The sequence below is a fragment of the Schistocerca serialis genome, chromosome 2 (assembly GCF_023864345.2).
Source record: "Schistocerca serialis cubense isolate TAMUIC-IGC-003099 chromosome 2, iqSchSeri2.2, whole genome shotgun sequence".
In the NCBI taxonomy this organism is placed as follows: domain Eukaryota; kingdom Metazoa; phylum Arthropoda; class Insecta; order Orthoptera; family Acrididae; genus Schistocerca; species Schistocerca serialis.
The window spans coordinates 495,852,292-495,872,027 of NC_064639.1; the positions used below are offsets into that span (position 1 = coordinate 495,852,292).

At 43.7% G+C, this 19,736-nt stretch overlaps 1 protein-coding gene across 1 annotated transcript in view; it reads right to left on the minus strand.

Moving 5' to 3' along the window:
• Nucleotides 1-19,736, minus strand: part of LOC126456136 (glutamate receptor ionotropic, kainate 2-like) — a 293,829-nt gene that overhangs the window by 211,473 nt on the left and 62,620 nt on the right. Inside the window, exon 3 of the mRNA XM_050091890.1 lies at nucleotides 10,749-10,928. Within this exon, the coding sequence (XP_049947847.1) occupies nucleotides 10,749-10,928 (180 nt within the window). The remainder of the gene's footprint in view (nucleotides 1-10,748; nucleotides 10,929-19,736) is intronic.

Sequence of the window (19,736 nt, forward strand, 5' to 3'; positions counted from 1 at the left end):
TTGTTTTCCAATGTTATGTAATCGGTATGTATGACATCACTATTACTCCAGTATCTACGAGTTACAGCTTCTCTCGACCGACTACCCCACCTGTATAATGATTGTGTTTTTTTTTATAAGTGCTGCACATCCATGACCCCCTATATGTCACTTCCTCTGTATAAGTAACAACAAAATCTATACATCTTTCCCCAAGGGGTCTAGAGTGAGATTACTCTGTCAATATTTAGCACAGATCTCAGTCAGTTCGGAGGCATATTCCGTCCTGATTTAATAGATTAGTCATTCTCATAGCTCCAAGAGTTCTCCCCAGGCACTTCAATGTATAAGGGGCGTTGAAAAAGAAACGAGCCGGAGGCATAATTCCAGAAACCAGTACCTGTATGTTAGAAGTATTGACCCTGGCTGTTGAGACACTTGTCCCACTGTGACACAGGGTGGTGAATGGCTGTCTCATAAAATTCCCGGGGCTGCGATGACAACCAGCTCCGCACGTACAGCTGGACGTCGTCGTCAGAGGTGAATCGTTTGCCGTTTGCCCTCAGAGCCCTTTTAAGGGGACCAAAAATGGCGTAACCACAGGGAGGGAGGTCCGGACTGTATGGAGGATGGAGGGTGGCCGAGAACCTCCCATCTGAATTTCTGCAGGCGTGCCGCGACTGTGTTGGCCGTATGAGGCTTTGCATTGTCGTGGAGCAGAATGACCCCACCGGTGAGATTGCCTGGTCATTTTGAATTGATCGCTTGCTAAAGGGTGGTCAAGGTTTGCGAGTAACGCAGGGCATTCACCGTTGTCCCGTGCTGCAGGAACTGAATCAGAAGGGGGCCGTCTTGGTCCCCTTAAAAAGGCTCTGAGGAGCAAACGATTCACCTCGCGCGACGACGTCCAGCTGTACGTGCCGAAATGGTGGTTCAAATGGTTCTGACCACTATGGGACTTAACATCCGAGGTCATCGGTCCCCTAGAACGTAGAACTACTTAAACCTAACTAACCTAAGGACATCACACACATCCATGCCCGAGGCAGGATTCGAACCTGCGACCGTAGCGGTCGTATGCTGCATCAATCACACAGACTGCAACACACAAGGAATAAACGGTACGTGGTCAGAGGAACTGCCATTCGTCAGCGCCATCTATCGTGGCAATGATGCATTTCAAAACACGTGTTCATAGGACCTTTTTCTTCCATTTCCAGTCAGGTCTGTCCCTTCAGTTTGTCGGTTTTATTAATGTTCACCATTTACACGGGTTTTGTTCATACTTATACAGAGCAAGTGATAGACATGGCGTCATAGATGTATGGAAATTGGAATAAACACAAACATTATATGGATGGGGTAATCGATCGAGAAGGAGCGCTATATTGAAGAAGTGGTGCATTCAAGCATGAGAAAAACCTTTCTCTCAGTCTTGAACTTTGTTCTACACAATAACGTGAGATAAAGATATTGCCGAATTAGGATTGGTTCCCACAAGCATTACTGACCACAACAGTAGATCTGTGTGGCGGGTGGCAGCTGCTGTCGTAACCCAGTCATCATGGACGCCAAAATCGCGCCTCACCCGTAATCCATATCTCATTTCTACTGGGTCATGTCCATCACTGCTGAATCGTCCAGGGCCGTCGACAGTTCTACATGACATCCTGCAAGCTTCTCCCGTCATAGTTCACTGGTTGTAAGAATATCTGAAAAAATATTGCTTATAAACCAAATTTCTTTTTTTCATAGCATGGATATTCCTGACAAATAAATTAATATGGTATAGAAACGTACTTTCTCCCCCTCTGTCAGTGCAAGGGGGGCGGATGATCACCCTTCATCAGAAATGTTACAGTTGGAAGTGTTGTACACGCTATTGAATCAAGACGGAAAGGCATTCTTGTTATTTACGGTTTCTAAAACTGTCAATGGTGTAGCGATCCTCAGAGACATTTACTGGTGTGTTAAGAATATTGGGGATAAAATCTAATGAGAGTAATTCAGATGCTGCAAAGGAGAGCCCTAACTGGTGGTTGTATAAAAGTCTAAAGGATGTAATGTGTCGAGCGGGCGTATATTAGGTGGTTCAAAGAGTAACAACTCTATTAGATCCACAGTGCTTCCATCCTTACCCACATGTTGTTTTCTGTAATCAGTATGAATAATCGTTATCTTGTGTTTACCATGTGCATACAAAAAACGACACATAGGAAGGAGAAGAGGTAAATACTAAGACAGGGGGATGTGAGATATAAAACACAAGGTTGAAATGAGTGACGTGTAAAGGGTCACACGTTTTCCTGACAATCACCTCAGATAATCTGTTGTAGAAGTGTATCCCTGTAGTTAATCATTATTTGTCGAACAGACCTGGAGTATTACCTATTAAAGTTTTTCTTATCTGTATCGCTAAAATCATTCTGGAACTTGTCTGATGGGGGGAGGGGGGGGGGGGAGTAATACTGGAACATATGGCATTGATCGTGACGTCTTTTCTGGTTATGACTCCTTAAATTAGAATATATAAGTGTTACATTTCTAGCTGGGTGTGTAAATGGTGTGGAAGATTGTAGTTTTAATGGATTATTCGGTAAGAATGGGATGTAATATCTCTATAATCTACTTAAAAAAAGACTTTTAGAACATATACTGGTTTACAAGACGATGTGGTGTATACGTGGTACTCCATGCTGCACATCTCGGTCACTGTTTGTCGTACACAAATCAGTATGGAAAATTCTAGCGAGACTAAGTCTGAGAATGCAAGAAACAACTACGGATCTGTTCCAGACCGTCTAGTTGGTTGCGATATAGAATAAATTATGCCTTCCTGATTCGTATTGGAGATAGTGTTTGTCGAACAGACCTATTAAAATTTCTGAATATGTTAATCTAAGATCGTTACGCAGTTTGTCTACTTGACATGAACCATACTAGCTCCGATGGAATTGGTGTGTCGTCTTTTCCGATTACGACTCCTAAAATTCGAATACATCTTATATTTTAGCTGTATGTGTACATTTTGTGGAAGACTCTAGTTTTAATGAATTATTCGATAATGGTAGTAAGCAATATCTTGATACTCTACTTAAAAAGAAGACAATTAGGACCTTTCCTATTCTCTCATAGCTATTGTTAATAAAAACGTCGTCTTTCCAGATGTGCCACGGTTCCACTACACAGTGCAAATGTCAGTATGGTGTTAGCTACGATTGGTCTTCGAATCAAAAATTATTTATCATGTACGTAACATGTTTAGGATACGATGTCTTACGACAAAATACGAAAGTCTATCAACAGCTTTAGACCATTTCCAGGTTGGTTTAATGGCTGTAGGCTACCATCATCGCAAGATCTATTTCCATAGAAATCTATTTTTTATTGACAGTCCAGTGCTTGCCTACCTAGGGAATAATAGACATAGGAGAAGTCATCACCTTAGTGTGTTACAGTGACAAACGAAGTTGGTCAATAGTGTTAAAACACATTGGTTGATCATAGCTCTTTTTTTCTTCTTCGCAGGGACAGTGTACGAGTATGTCTTGTGATACATTGATCGTAATGTAGAATTACATACGTTGTCAGCACCATTTTTTTAATGAGTCCCATCATGGTGGCAAACATGACCAAAGTTATTGCATACGTGTCTCAGACGTTTTTCTCCTAGTACAACGGACCTGATAAAATATCACTATACAAATAGACACTGCAACCGTCCCTCTGAGAAGTATTGGACGTCGATATTTCCTGATTTGTCATCGACACCATTGTACTTTCGGAGCTCTAACGCGATCTGAGATGCGGATATTATTATAACGAGTACAAATATGGATTGCTTTTTGCTACTAAATAATGCTTTTTTGTGGATAAGACCGTATGCGACTGCTTACAAGTGTGTAATATAAATTAATTTTAGTAGGTTTTTACTCCTCTAGATGTTTCGGGTCTTCGCCAGGTGGCACACGCTGTCAACGTTATCAGTCGCCGGCTTCCCCTGATACCGGCAGCACGCGGATGATCCACGGATCCCGTTTCTTTCAAACGGTCGCTGGAGCATTCTCCTTAAATGGCTCAGATGGCTCTCAGCACAATGGAACTTAACATCTGAGGACATCAGTCCCCTAGACTTAGAACTACTTAAAACCTAACTAACCTAAGGACATCACAAACATCCATGCCCGAGGCAGGATTCGAACCTGCGACCGGTAGCTGCAGCGCGGCTCCGGACTGAAGCGCCTTAAACCGTTCCACCACAGCAACCGGCCATTCTCCTTAAAAGGCGGCGCTAGTTATCAGGCGAATGCATTCGCACTTATTGCGAACCGTTAGAATAGCGACAGGTCGGTGATTATTCCCGTAATTATTTGTAGCCAATGAGATGGCACTTCCCCGCGTCTGGCGGGCACATACGGGGATCTGCTGCGTGGCTGAAGTTTGATCATTATTCCCATGTCTCTCTGTACGCTCACAGTGGCTTCTGCAAGAGTCCCGATACTGGGTTGACGGAAACACACATCTTCTCGTCATAAATACGGTGCCGACTGCATTGTTATCAGGTACGTGTGACCAGTTTTTTCTTTGTATCATTGTGTATCTGTTGATCGTATATTTTAATCATGTTGGTAATTTGTCTTTGGAGAATCGGTTTCTCCGTATACGATGCTCGGTCTCTAAGGTCGCATTTTGTATCATCGCGACCTTTGCGAGTCGATGGCTTTGTATTGCGCTTGGCAGTCGAAATTACGGACAATATTTGGATTTCCCTGTGGTTAATTTACGAGCCTTATAGAAATGTCGTTTATTCAGGGTGGCGCATGAAATGTGTTACCATTTTGTTTTAGTATAAACTTTATTGTCAATACAATCTGAAAGGAACATATACTACAATGAAGAGCCATCCACAGAGATTTGTGCTAACTCAGCATATGCTCAATATGTCCACCATTTCGTTTCCTAACTTCCTTCAAAGGAACACTGAAGTTAGTGATTACTCTACGGCACATGTCTTCCGTAATTTCACTGCAAGCTTCAAGAAAAGTCTTCTGAGCTCCATTAAATCACGTGGACGTTTCGGGGAATTTTTTTTCCTTTAGGTACCCCCAAAGAAAAAAGTCACATGGATTGAGGTCTGGACTATTGGGGGGCCAATTTTTTCCGTCATTGAAGTGAGTGAAATGATCCGCATGTCGAAATGTTCGTGTAAAAACTCCAACACAGTGTTTGCAGTATGTGGCCTTGCTCCATCTTGCATGAACCACTTCGTGTTGAAGGGCAAGGCAGTAGCAAGAAGCTGTGGAATGAAGCTATTGCGAAGCATGCTCAAATAACACTCGCTGTTCACAGTTTCTTCAAAGAAAAAGGGTCCAATAAGCCCGTGACCAGAAATTGCTGCCCACGCTGTAACCCTCGGAGCATAATGTTGTCGTTCATGAAGCACTTGTGGGTTTTCAGTGACCCAAAAGCGTACATTTTATTTGTTAACCACACAGTCTAAATGAAAATGCGCCTCGTCTGAAAACCAAACGTTGTTGAGAGTTTCTTCCCTATCCTCCGCCCACTGGGCAAACAGTAGTCTCTGCTGCTTGTGTTCTTCAATGAGCTGTGCACAGGTCATCTTGTATGGGTACATATGGAGGTCACTCTTAAGGATGCGTTGAACGGAGCGTCTGGATATTCCTAGTTGCAATGCTGCCTTTCTACACGATTTCCCGGGACTTCTCTGTACAGCAACTCGTACCGCTTCAATATTCTCCGGCAAACAAACAGGCTTAGCCCGAGGTCGCTTCGCTTCCAATACTGTTCCTTCCTGTACAAATTTATCGTACAACCTGTGGATGGTCTTCTTCCAAGGGACCCATCGTGTGTAAAACTGTTGTCGAAAACGCCTCTGAGTCACAACAAGGTTTTTCGTTTCATGAAAAAGTAACACAATTTCCGATCGTTGCTGTGTCGTCAGTCTTCCATTGTCAGCCATTGCTGCTTACTAGTCTCCTAACGGCAGTATCGTGAATTACACGTCATTTCGTAACTCATTTGTTTTTCCAAGCTCTGCTGGTACTGCTGTAGAAATCCCAGCGGGATATCTAAAGTGCGCAGTAACTTGTGAAAAAGAAACAATTGGTTACATATTTCGTGCGCCACCCTGTACTTGTAAGATTGATTTTGTTGTGGGTCTTCATTCCATCTGGAAGGCTACCTGATTGAAAAAAGGAGTCAACAACGCTGGTAGAAACGTCGTTTATACTTGTAAGATCGATTTTGTTGAGGGTCTTCATTCCATCTGGGAGGCTCCCTGACTGAAAAAGGAGTCAGCCACGCTGGTTTCAAAAGCATGATGGTTGGATGCGTGAAGGGGAGTATGTTTCTGAAAGGTCCAGAGCGGAAGAGTGGTGGGAAGGACGTGCTTGGCGATTAAACTGTTAACAACTTTTATTCACAAAGGAGTCCACAGATTTCCTCCGGTGATCATGAACATGTCTGCGAGTTGTGAGTCGTTTGTCTAGGTGTTCCACAGAGAAATTATGGAGTGGTGGGGAAGGGAGCGGGTTGGCTTTTAAACTGTTAGCAGTGTTTATCTGTAAAAGCATCGACAAGTTATGGTAGGTTTAGCGGTGGCATAAGCTCTCTCCCTGGGCGATCGGATCGAGCTTCATTTGTGTCAGCTTCTAGGTCTAAGATGATTATGCATACATTATTTTAATTTCTCTACCACACTTGGGGACATGGTCTGGCGTAGTGTTGGACAGACATGTGGATCTCTCCCGTTCGCGTCCTGGTGGCCACGATCGTACAAGGAGTTCCATACGATATCGACATTATCCGGCGGATATTGGGGAGGAGCTCCTCGTTATCTAGGCGTGAAACAGTCTTTGATATTTCCACCTACGTCTTGGGATCTGTTGGCCGTTATTACCGCGAGCGGGAGATTTCGCGGTCAGAATTGTTTTAGCAGCAACGTTAGGCACCAAACGCAATTTTCTCAGCAATAGGTCGACACTGTATCCGCGATTATTGGCTTTCGCTGTTACACACCCACACGTCGGAATCTGAGGGGACTGATCTACCTCCCAGTAGGGGAAATGATTTTCGCTGGGGTTGTTACAGATACTGAACGTCTCTCTCTAGAGGTGTGCTATAAATACAGTATCTTTGGTTGGAGCACCAGAATTTTACTTTGAAGTCACATAATGCAGAAAGGTGGTGTGGTATTTCTTATACAATATCTTTGGCTTATACAATTCTCTATGACGTCTTTGTTTCTACCAACGTGTCCGTTTCTAACACTACGATGTTTATTACTAATGCAGTGGTGGCATAGGAGCGATACGTAAATCGGGAACATAGCTGACAACATCATGACATCAACGCGACGCGATGCTTTGACGCAACGTCGTGACACGACACGATGTGATGTTGACACACAATTCGCGTAGCTGAGCGTAGTGTGCAAAACTGTGGAAAATAGGTCAAATTGGGGAAACTACGAAAAGTATGGGAAATGTGTAAAAACGAGAGTACTTACATATCTGTGTCGTTGTGGTCTCTGCTGGTGTCACGTAATATTAGTATTAACAAACACAACTCAAGTGATATGACTTAACGTAATTTGTTATAAGCAAAAAGACAAAACCTGATCGTCTCCCTATGACGTCCAGCTGCAGAGTAACTCCTCCTACACAGCTATAAAACATGGAGGTGTGGAGGGGGTGCATCATCCCCAATGGTCCAGAGGGGAGGGGAGGGGAAGGAGGGAAAGGGCTGGTGATTCCCCAGGGAAACTTGATCAATTCCTGGTGGATCCCCGGGCAAGCAAGAAGTCCAAGTAGGTAACCCTGTCGCCGGATGTGCAACATGCCACCAGATGCAATAAGATCCTTATCTCGCCGTGAATGCCCACAGGTTAACTATATACAGACACAACAATTCTCCTGACATAAAGGCAATTTGTTTTCTGAAACAACAAGAATAAAAGGACAAAATTTCTACTGAAATCATATGCAGTGCCAACTGCGCTCTAAATACTACGACACATCTATTATATATTACCACCTTTAATAAAATTATGCACTCGACTAAATATAACACTACAGTATCAACATACACAACCAGTTAAATAAAAGTTTTGATGTTACATTGACGACAATTACAACGGGGTTCAAATGGCTCTAAGCACTGCATGGGGGCTTAATTAAATATTATTGAAAATACTTTTTAAATTTTTCGTAGCTGTATGTCCGATTACGCTGTTTCGTAAACGGTTGGCCCTGACTAGTATTGTTACGCTATCTGACTGCAAAGAACAACAACAAGAATGAAATGAAATTTTTCGTTGATACAATTAATTAATTAAGTCCCCAGCAACTATGAAACCTACGAAACCAACAAGCACAAGTGTAGCTGTTCTGTATGTAGTAGTATGACTCAATGCACATCTGGCACGGTTCTTCTTCAACAAGAGAAGAATTTTAAATACCAATTATACTGACGTGATAAAAGAAAATTAGAAAAACTATAATTATGCAAGAAAACCAGAATTACACTCTAATACAAGAGCACAAGCCAGATGCTTTGTTGACTGAACCTGTAATGATGCATTATTTGAGACACACAAATAATAAAAGAACATAGTGGTTTTTACCTTCATATATATTGACGAAATGCACTCTGATCATTACAATATCTTCATTAGAATAACATCTGCTATCTCTCCCATCAAATGACTGGATAAAACATGGAACAAACACTCCTTACTACAACCTCTCGACAAGCCTTGCCCACTCGCACATCTCAACACTGACTGCCACGAGACCTCGACAGGCACTCTACTACGAGCTCTCGACAAGCACTCACTACTACGAGCTCTGCCCACGCACTGCCTGCTACGAGTTCTTAACAGGCACTGTGGAGGCGGCTTAATAATACTCTTTGGCGCAATCTCTGGCGCAGTGGCTCAGTGTAGCCACCTTTCAGCACTATGGGACTTAACATGTGAGGTCATCAGTCCCCTACACTTAGAACTACTTAACCTAACTAACCTAAAGACATCACACACATCCATGCCCGAGGCAGGATTCGAACCTGCGACCGTAGCAGCATCGCGGTTCCGGACTGAAGCACATAGAACCGCTCGGCCACAGCGGCCGGCTCACATCGTGGCAAAGCCTATTAGATAAGCGGCTAGTCAACTTGGGGTGTGAACACAATATTCTATTCTAGGACGCAACCTACTACTGTATGGATTAACGAATAACGCGGGTCGGAACCACAGTTAAAAAACTCCCATGTTGTCACCAAACCAAAATTTCTGCTGAACACACCTTCAACACAAACCTGAGCCTCACCACGGCAAAAAGGAAAGCATCTTAAATGGCCTTTACCGTGATTTGGAATCCACAGAGCCGTTTACTCGCAAGGAAGTTCACGTCGGCCTCTGCTTGTGGCTGTGTCCTCTTCAATTCGCCGCCAATCCAGCTAGTACGAAACCGTGACATCCTCATGCAGCATTACTGAAAGTGATACGTAGCTCACGCTAGCGCGCCATCCTCAGTTAACAGCCCAGCCATAGAGAGAGAGAGAGAGAGAGAGAGAGAGAGAGAGACAGACAGAAAAAGAGAGAGTTCAGCCAGTGCTGCATAGCAGGCACGACATGATTGCCCGATTTGTCACTCCGCAGTGTTTCTCTGTTGTTGACTCTTCTCTGGCTGACTCCCTGTAGCTTAGCCGTTGGTGAACATTTACATGTTTTGTGACAAGTTTTCTTATCCTTCAAATAAAAATATCTTTAAGACTTTTTGACCTATTCCATACCCACGAGAACCGCTTAACTTGAGATATGTGAAAGGTAGAGTAGCACATCGGTTTTTCTTCGTAAATATTTATTGTGTATTCTTGTTGTCTGATATGTTCTACATCCTGGAACATCTCCTTACTATGAATCACTTAGAACGAAAAGTAAATCTAAGCTAATCTAAATACAGAGTGTCCCAGAAGGAACACTCAGCAGTCAAGGATAAGACAGGAAAGAATATTCGAAGCAAACATGTGTCGTAAACATGCGTTCTAAAATGCTTAGCTTAGGAGGTATGAGCAAGTGTTCATCTTCTTCAATGTGAAACAAGTCTGTTCTAGCGAACAAGTGCTCATGGATCTTAAGGTATGTGTTTTAGTGCCCGTGTTTACTAGACATTTTTTTCTTGCCTCAGTCCATACTTTCTTTCTTTCTTTCTTTCTTTCTTTTGCTTGTGCCTTTTTCCCGCAATGGTGCAGGGTCGGCATGGTTATTCGGATTTGGCAAGGTTAATTTAAGGGGGGGCCGGATGCCCTTCCTGCCCCCACCCCGTACCCCCCGGTACGGAACTAGTGTACCCCAACTGCCTGCGTCTAGTGTTACCCATGGAATAGTGCGAATATGTTCAGATGTCTCCGAGCCGTGAAACTGAGGCGGGACGTGGGGACCAGCACGGTATTCACCTAGGGGGATGTGGAAAACCATCGAGGCTGGCCGGCACACCGGGGTCCGTCGTTAAGCCGCCGGGCGGATTTCTCGGTCCATACTGCCTCCTGCCAAAATATGGAAAGCAAAGAGCTTGCAGTAGAAGAGGGTTGTTTCGCAGCGTCGATCACAGATTTTACGGTATGCATTGCAAGGCGCATGTTTACTGGATTATTTTGCTTCGAATGATCATTACTGTCAAATCCTTGAGTACTGTTCACTGTCCTGGGACAGCCTGTAGAGTAAACGTGAAAGCGGCTGGACAGCGTACCGATCCTGGCGGTCCTGAAGCCGTCGTGTCGCGGCACGGTGACGTTGAGCGGCGCCAGGACGGGCCTGGAGAAGCCGCTGGCGCGAACCCGGTAGCCGGCCGTCTGCAGGTTCACGGCCTCCACGGCCGCGAGGTACGCCGACCGCAGATGCGGCGGGTCCGCCTCGTCAAACACGGCAGCTGTAAGAGTAATACATCTCTCACCGCACTCGAGCTCCCACTTAGACATGGAGGTGAACATCAAAGGAAAAAGTTTTAGCATTTTTTCCCTTTCTCATTTTAAATCGTCTTCAATGCGTACAATCGAATCTGAGCCGGGCGTGGCTGGTGTTCCCGCCATTATGTATTTTACACCTTGTTTTTAACGTACTTCCACCTCACTATATTAGTTTAAATTACTACTGTCACTGAGTTGCTGCTTTGCCTGACCGTGTGCAGCATTAGCAGCTCCTATCGATATATCCCCTCTCGTAGTATCTTTGCTTGTCTGCTATTACTTCCCGGTCGTTGTCTATCGTAGGAGAGTTCACGTAGTGAGTTCGTGTTGCGAGTTCGTGCTGACAGTCGGTTGAATACGCGTCTGGAGCGCAGTCTGGACCTGCCAGTCGGGGAGTTGCAATGCGGCACTAGTGCAGTCGGGTTGGAGCAGCAGTGAGGTCTGCATCGACATGGCTCGTCCGACCATTGCCGCCACACATCACTTGAGCCGGGCCACGGTCTTGCTGGATTGTCGGTCGGTCGTCCAACCGGACGACGCGTTTTGGCTCGCCGATCGTTCATGAGTCGGCTGTGTGTGTATGCATCGACTCCCGATTTGTCTTCGTGCATGCTTAGTTACTGTTGTGTATCGTCCAGCTCTTCGTGCAAGTGCTTGTCAGGTTGTGTGTGTAGTTCGCTTTATGTCTACTGACGACGATTTCAGATGTTGTCGGCATTCTGAGGGGAGTCGGTCGGTTGTTGCAGACGAGGTAAGATCTCTGCGCGGTGCAGTCGGCTGGGGCCTCTGGCAGTCCCTGCGCAGTGTCGGAGCGTGTGTGGAGCTGTCCGATCGCTACGAGCTTCGTGGTTCGCCGACTCAGGACGTCAAAGTTGAGTAGTGGTTTCAACTACCCAAGCCACGTCTATTCATGTTGCGATGTTTCGCTTCGGTGGTTTGCTGTTTGGGAAGCTTTCCGGTGAGCAACACCGAATGGTTCTACTGCTGAGATCTAGCCGCCATGGGGTGCAATTAACTATTTTGATCGACTGCGATTTGAGTGCACCAGTGGAATTTTCTGTCTTATGGCCGTTAGTGTTCTGGTTACCTGCTCTGGCCACTAACGCAATTTCAGGCAGCGTCCTTTCCTCACCTGTTGTCGCTGTCCAACATGGCGTGTAATTTTGACAGCTAATACGTGCTCCATTGTGGTTTGTCACAGTTTATAACATTGCCGGTTGGAGTTCTCATGTACTGATGGACGGGAAGCAAGTAGCTGTGTCGGTCGGTCCTTGGCTGCCTCCTGGTTGGGTTCCGACAGATCAAGTATAGTTAGGCTCACCACCTGTGTCACCTAAGTGAACGAGGACAAACCGACCTCCCTGGATGCCTTTTGAGTGGCGCCGGTGTTTAATTATCTGTTGTCAGCTATTTTAAATTTTAGTCTTGTGGTTATTGTTGTTTCTTAAAATTTTGCAAAATTAATTTTTAAATTTATCTTTCATGCTTAAACAATGCGGCCTTCTGCCTATAAAGATTATGGTAATAAATTTTGAAATTTTGAAGTTTGATTCCCGGCGGGGTCAGGGGTTTTCTCTGCCTCGTGATGACTGGGTGTTGTGTGATGTCCTTAGGTTGGTTAGGTTTAAGTAGTTCTAAGTTCTAGGGGACTGATGACCATAGCTGTTAAGTCCCATAGTGCTCAGAGCCATTTGAACCACTTTTGAAGTTTGATTGTGGCCTTCAGCCATGGGTATTGTACCTTGTGTATGTTGTTTCTTTAAATGATTTTATTGCTATCTTAATTGGATTTTTATCTTGTTGATGTTTTTTAAGATTTCTTGTTGGCTTTCTGCCTTTAAAGGTCTATGGTAATATATTTTAAAATTTTGGAAATTAATTGTGGCCCTCAGCCATTTGTATTGCACTTTGTGTATATTGTTTTTTGAATTATTTTATTGCTATCTTAATTGGACTTTTATCTTGTTAAGATTTCTTGTTGGAGGCCTTCAGCCGTGAAAGAGTTGCTAAATTACAATAAATGACAATTAGAAGCAGAGACTGGCCTCAACCCTTGGCCCTTTCCACAATCCTATTACCTGTTCTGCCCAGCGGGTTTAGCGGGCCTCTCAGAAGCGTTTGAGGGCCTTACTAATTCTTGTCCACGTCTTAAATGTATCAGTGTCGTTCTGTCTTTGAACATGCTACCTGTTTTGCCTACCTGAGAGAGAGGGTGTTAAAATGAAACTTTTCTGCGTATGGTACTTCGTCATACCGTAAAAAAATAAATGAAAATAATTAAAAAATGTAACCTTACATTTACTGAAACCAAAACTACACCAAAAGATCCAAAAGAAGGCGCTGTAACAATGACCGAAATGTTGGTTTCATCAGTGACAGGTTGTTTTTAATTTTTTTTATGACGCGCCACCGTACCCATAGGATTTTCATGTTATCTGACTCTGATTGCGGAAGCAGACACAAATATTCAGGGTGCTCTCGGAGGAATGTTCAATATTCAGTGACATCATGTGGTATCGATAGTTACGATGCCTCGGGGTAGGTGCAAGTTCTTAGGGTGGCACTATGACAGACACCGACGACAGCGCCCTCTAGCCGGCGCTGTGCAGCTCTACGAGCGCCGCTCCAGATTCAGTCCATTTGATTCCGAGCCGACGACCAAGCAACTTAGCTTTTACTTCATAGGGGGCTAGTCATTATAGGCTTTGTTACTGCAGTTACTTCAATGATAGTTTGTCTCACTACTAGCAGCTCTTAGCGTTGATACCTGTACGGCTTCGCACCTACATGCTCATCTCAGCCAAAGTTAAGTAATATTATAATTTGTACATGTTGATAAAGCAGTAAAAGAATGTTAACTTACACGCAGTACCACAGTACTTCACCTTTTCCTTCTCCTACTCGCTTCCTACATTCGGCCTACCCTTCAGTTTACAGGAGCAGATCCACGCCCCGCCTATCCAGGCGGGATACAAAACAACACAGGAAAGATCGTTTGAAGTAAAAAAAAAACTCCACATAGACATATGTGCTATTCCGAAAGATTTCCGAGAAAAAAAACGCATTTAACGTACATTGTTATTAAACTTTCTCCGTTATTCAATACATCGTCAGCTTTACACATATACACCTTTACAACAGTTAATGAACATTATAACGTGCGTTTTAAAAAGTATCGATTGAAAAATACGTATTTTTAATAGATTCATCTCTAAGCATTGTAGTACAAGTCACATTATAACTGTTGTACGTTTCACGATAAATGTTGGAAAGTCCCACAGTCAGATTCGGTGCATTTTTGCGCCCTTCGGAGAACGTTGTAAGTAGGCTGCTTGGGTTTTTATGTTGGTAACGCCACGTAGCGCTCTGTATGAAAATCACTGGCTGTGCTGTGTGCAGTCTGTGGCTGGGTGGCATTGTTGGAATTTGCTATTGTAGTGTTGGGCAGTTGGCTGTTAACAGCGTGTAGCTTTGCGCAGTTGGATGTGAGCCGCCAGCAGTGGTGGATGTGGGAAGAGAGGTGTGCGGAATTTTGAGAGTGTTGAGTTTTGACTTAATCCACGAGCAAGTCACGACTGTTCACATTATGTCGTTTGGAGTTCGTTGTCGGCTGTTGAGATATTTCCGCGAGCAACAACGCATGGCCGGCCGCGGTGGCCGAGCGCTTCTAGGCGCTTCAGTCCGGAACCGAGCAACTGCTACGGTCGCAGGTTCGAATCCTGCCTCGGGCATGGATGTGTGTGATGTCCTTAGTTTAGTTAGGTTTAAGTAGTTCTAAGTTTTAGGGGACTGATGACCTTAGATGTTAAGTCCCATAGTGCTCAGAGCCATTTGAACCAACAACGTGTGTTTTCAAGTTGGCAAATTTTAGCCACCCTCCGGTGGAGTTCAACTGTACTTGGTTATTTGAATTGAAGTGCACCAGCGGAATCTTCTGCCTTGTGGCCGTTAACGTTCCGGTTACCTGCCCTGGCCGTTGGCGTAAATTCAGGCTGTGTATTTTACTCATCGTGTTGTCGCTGTTCAGCACGGTGTGTAGTTTGACAGTTCAAAGTATAATTGTTGTAGGCGCCAATACCTTCTACGTTGTTCCATTGAACTCCCTGTTGTGTGCTGGTCAGTTGAAGTGGAGGTTATCTTGTCGGTGGGTCCGTTGACTGTCTGTCGGTTGGGTTGTCGTCGGATCGAGAATGGTTGGGCCGACTGCCTGTCTCACCTAAAGGAGCGGTAGTGTTTGAATTCCAGGCCGACCCTTCGAACTTCTGAGTGCCCTTGGGTGTAATCCCTTTGCTTGTTTGTTCTTGTTGTTTGTACTTGTATGGCTTCTAGCCGTTTTCGAGATTAAGGTTGTTATGCCCTTAAGGCGTCAGATAGTTTGGGCCTTCAGCTTAATTTAAGAATGTTTTACGTAAAGCCTTTGGCATTTTTAAAATTAATATTATTGAGTCTTATGTGTTGGGCCTTCAGCAGATTTGGAATTTAAGTTCTTTGCTGTTAAAGTGTCAGATTATTTGGGCCTTCAGCCTAATTAAGGACCTGTTTTGAGATAAGGCTTTGCCTTTTAAATTTCTGATTTTGGTTGAGCTTTAAGTTGTTGGCTTTCAGCCGTTTTTAAATAAAAGTGGTCTTGCCTTTAAGGCACGAGATTGTACGGTGCATTCAGCAGCTAATTAAGTTCCAAAACTAAAGTTGTGTTTTTTTTATTTTTTTTTAATTCTTAGCTCTTGTATTGTTTGATCAAATAAAAGGTTGTATGTTCGAGTGTAACTGACAGCTGCTTATTTAGGCCCCTTTTCACAACTTAAACTACCTGTCGAGTCCTGCGAGCTTAGCAGGGCGTCTCAAACACCTTCTGTGATTAATTGTTTCGCTTTGACCAATATACACTGATGAGCCAAACAATTATGACCACCTGCTTAATAGCTTGTTGAGCCATCTTTGCAACGCTTAATAGCTTGTTGAGCCATCTTTGCAACGCATACAGGACAGTTTCTTCGTATCATCGATTGTACAGTTTGTTGATAGCTTTGTGAAGGTATGTGGCGCCAGATGTCTATGCCCAAGTCATACAATTCCCATAGATAACTAACCGCTGATTTGTGTACGCTGTGATGGCGTCCGATACCGATTCAGATGGGTTCCATTGGATTCACATCAGGCGAATTCGGTGGACCAGATATCAACGTGAGTTCACAATCATACAGCTCAAACCACTGTAGCACAATTCTGTCTTAGAGGCACGGACTATTACACGGCTGAAATATGATATCGCCGTCAGTGAAGACATCAAGCGTGAACCGACGCAGCTTGCCATCAGCCGTCAGCTGTCTTTGATTGCTACAACATATACCGCTGCCTGGTGAAACGTTGTTGTGATGCCTTGTGTTAGGAGGAGAAATGTGTACCATCACGTTTACGACTTTGATAAAGGTCGGATTGTAGCCTATCGCGATTGTGGTTTATCGTATCGCGACATTGCTGCTCACGTTGGTCGAGACCCAATGACTGTTAGCGGAATATGGAATCGGTGGGTTCTGGAGGGTAATACGGAACGCCGTGCTGGATCCCAACGGCCTCGTATCACTAGCTGTAACGGATCGATCCCTGAGTCAACAGATGGGGACGTTTGCAAGACAACAACCATCTGCACGAACAGTTCGACGACGTTCGCAGCAGCATGGACTATCAGCTCGGAGACGGTGTCTGCGGTTACCCTTGACGCTGCATCACAGACAGGAGCGCCTGCGATGGTGTACTCAACGACGAACCTGGGTGCACGAATGGCAAAACGTCATTTTTTCGGATGAATCCAGGTTCTGTTTATAGCTTCATGATGGTCGCATCCGTGTTTGGCGACAACGCGGTGAACGCACATTGGAAGCGTGTATTCGTCATCGCCATACTGTCGTATCGCCCGGTGTGATGATATGGGGTGACGTTGGTTACACGTCTCGGTCATCTCTTGTTCGCATTGACGGCTTTTTGATCAGTGGACGTTACATTTCAGATGTGTTACGACCCGTGGCTCTATCCTTCATTCGATCCCTGCGAAGCTTTACATTTCAGCAGGATAATGAACGACCACATGTTGCGGGTCCTGTACGGGCCTTTCTGAATACAGAAAATGTTCGACTGCTGCCCTGGCCAGCACATTATCCAGATCTCTCAACAACTGAAAACGTCTGGTCAATGGTGGCCGAGCAACTGGCTCGCCACAATACGCCAGTCACTACTCTTCATAAACTGTGGTATCTTGTTGAAGCTGCCCGGGCAGCTGTACCCGTACACGCCATCCAAGCTATGTTGACTCAATTCCCAGGTGGATCAAGGGCGTTATTATGGCCAGAGGCGGTTGTTCTGGGTACTGATTTCTCAGGATCTATGCACCCAAATTGCGTGAAAATTTAATCACATGTCAGTTCTAGTATAATATATTTGTCCAATGAATACCCGTGTATCATCTGCATTTCTTCTTGGTGTAGCAATTTTAATGGTCAGTAGTGTGCTTTCCTTACCGCGTCACGTTCCTGCAGCGCCACCCGGTCCCATCCACCTTCTCAGTGGACAGTGGTCATAATGATTTTACTTATAATTGTAAACAGCGCATATGTTGTATGGATCGTTTTACTCGTATTTGTTTACACTACTGCCTCCTAAAATATTTGCTGTTCGGTCTGAAACACCTTGCCTCACCATGCCCGCATTATTCAAATACAATAATATTGGCATGAAACGTGCAACAAGCTTGGACACGAAAATGATTAGCGTTTGAGTGCTGCCGTAATGCCTAGGTAGGAGTAATACCATCCACTATGCTTTACACTTGCAAAGCTTTAATCTGACCAGTCCTCTATTACGCTAACGTCGCCTGGGTTTCCCGTCCTCCAAAATTGTATGATTCGCTGCTCACAACTTATTCAGCCATTCCACATCCTTACCAAAGCTTTCTTCCTCCAACAGATTTTCTACATACTGCTCATTTCCTGTTGTGGTCTTCAGTCCGAAGGATGGATTTATACAGCTCTCCATGCTACTTCATGCTGTGCAATTGTCTTCGTCTTCAAGTACCTACTCCAACCAACATCCGTTTGAATACCAAACCGACTGTTCCTTCATGCCTCAGGGTGTAGCACCACGTTTCAAAAACTTCAATTCTCTTTTCGTGTGAACTGCTTATCGTCCAGGTTTCACTTACGTACAAGTCTGCATTACATACAAATACCTTCAGAAAAGAAAGCCACAGAATAAACTGTTGCCTTAACGCGTCACAATTAAATCGCGACTTAACAATAATATTGCTGTAGGCATGCTCAATGTAATATTTTTGTACGGCTCGCTGAAATCAGTAGGGGTTGGTCGTGCACCATCACTTTTAAGGCCAAATTCTAACACAAATTTAAACCTGAAATCCTTTTACAAGTACACACATTAGCGAAGTTATCAAGAAATTAGCAGTAAATAAATATTTTCAAATTTATAAAAAAATTCACAAAAATCTTTTAATGCCTGTATCGCCTTTACATAAGAAAATTAAAATATGATGACTATCTAGTTTCGATTGTAAGTAATAACCATCTATAGAACACGTTCATATTAAATGCAGGTTGAACACAAACCAGATGTACTAGTAATAATAATCATGCAGTTGCGTATATTTGTTAGAACACAAGATGAATAACAAATTTACAGCTAACAGCAACAACAAAACTGAGCCTGCCTGTACACCATACTCGTACAGGCTGAATAAACAAGTTCACCAGCAAAAATCACATCAGTCATTAACGTGCAAATCTCTGAATTCTTTTTATATTTCAACAAAGCACATAAATATCCGTTTCTCCATTATGAGAATGTTAGACATTAGTGATAAATAATTAAAGGGGAAAGAAAAATTTGAAAAATATCTCATAGGATAATGATGTTATCTAATCCAGTTTGTTTCCATCTTAAGCAAACGTTTTTTTAAACAAGCACACAAATATGTGTGAATGGTGTCTCCACATCGAATTAATAAGTCAGCTGAACAACATTCTAAGTAGCAAGGTAAATAAGTAGCGCAAACAGAGCATTTACAGACAGTAGCAAGCATGGAAAAAGTGCATAGCGTAATGCTTAAATATACGAAGAACCAGTAGGAAAATCTTAAAAAGTTTGAGACCGAGAAATCCCACTAACATTCACGGCGACATCTAAGGTCCATTATCATCAAGATTATTGCGACTTCATACGGGATAATTTCGTCACACTACCGAAATCATAAAACGCAGAAAAGTCACAATAGTTCACAGCTGCTTATAAACAGATGAACAATAATAAAGTTCGGGTGGCTGCAAAAAACCAATCACTGAAAGTGACTTGAAAATTCCCAAGTCCCTATTGAATTGAGAGTCCGGAAATATTTCCAAGTGTTCAGTTCGTGTCAACAAAATATCCTAAGTCCCATTAATACAATCTGAGGCCCCGTGACACTCTGGCCTCCCAACCTCTGCTATCTTACCTCACTAACAAACACCTGGCAAAGAAATGCGAGGTCTGATGTGTGGGCTTGTTTAAAGATTCACTCATATAACCACTGTTTTACTCAACACACTTTCTTACAACATAGCCACCATTCAGGACATTTAATCTTAAATATAACATATATATGAATCTGAACATATGGTAAACTTTCAGTCCATTTATGACCTTGTAACAGAACACTGCACTCTTGGTTGTGGAATAACGAGTAACTTTTCTAAATTCTCGCCACATCCGATGATACAGAGCGATTC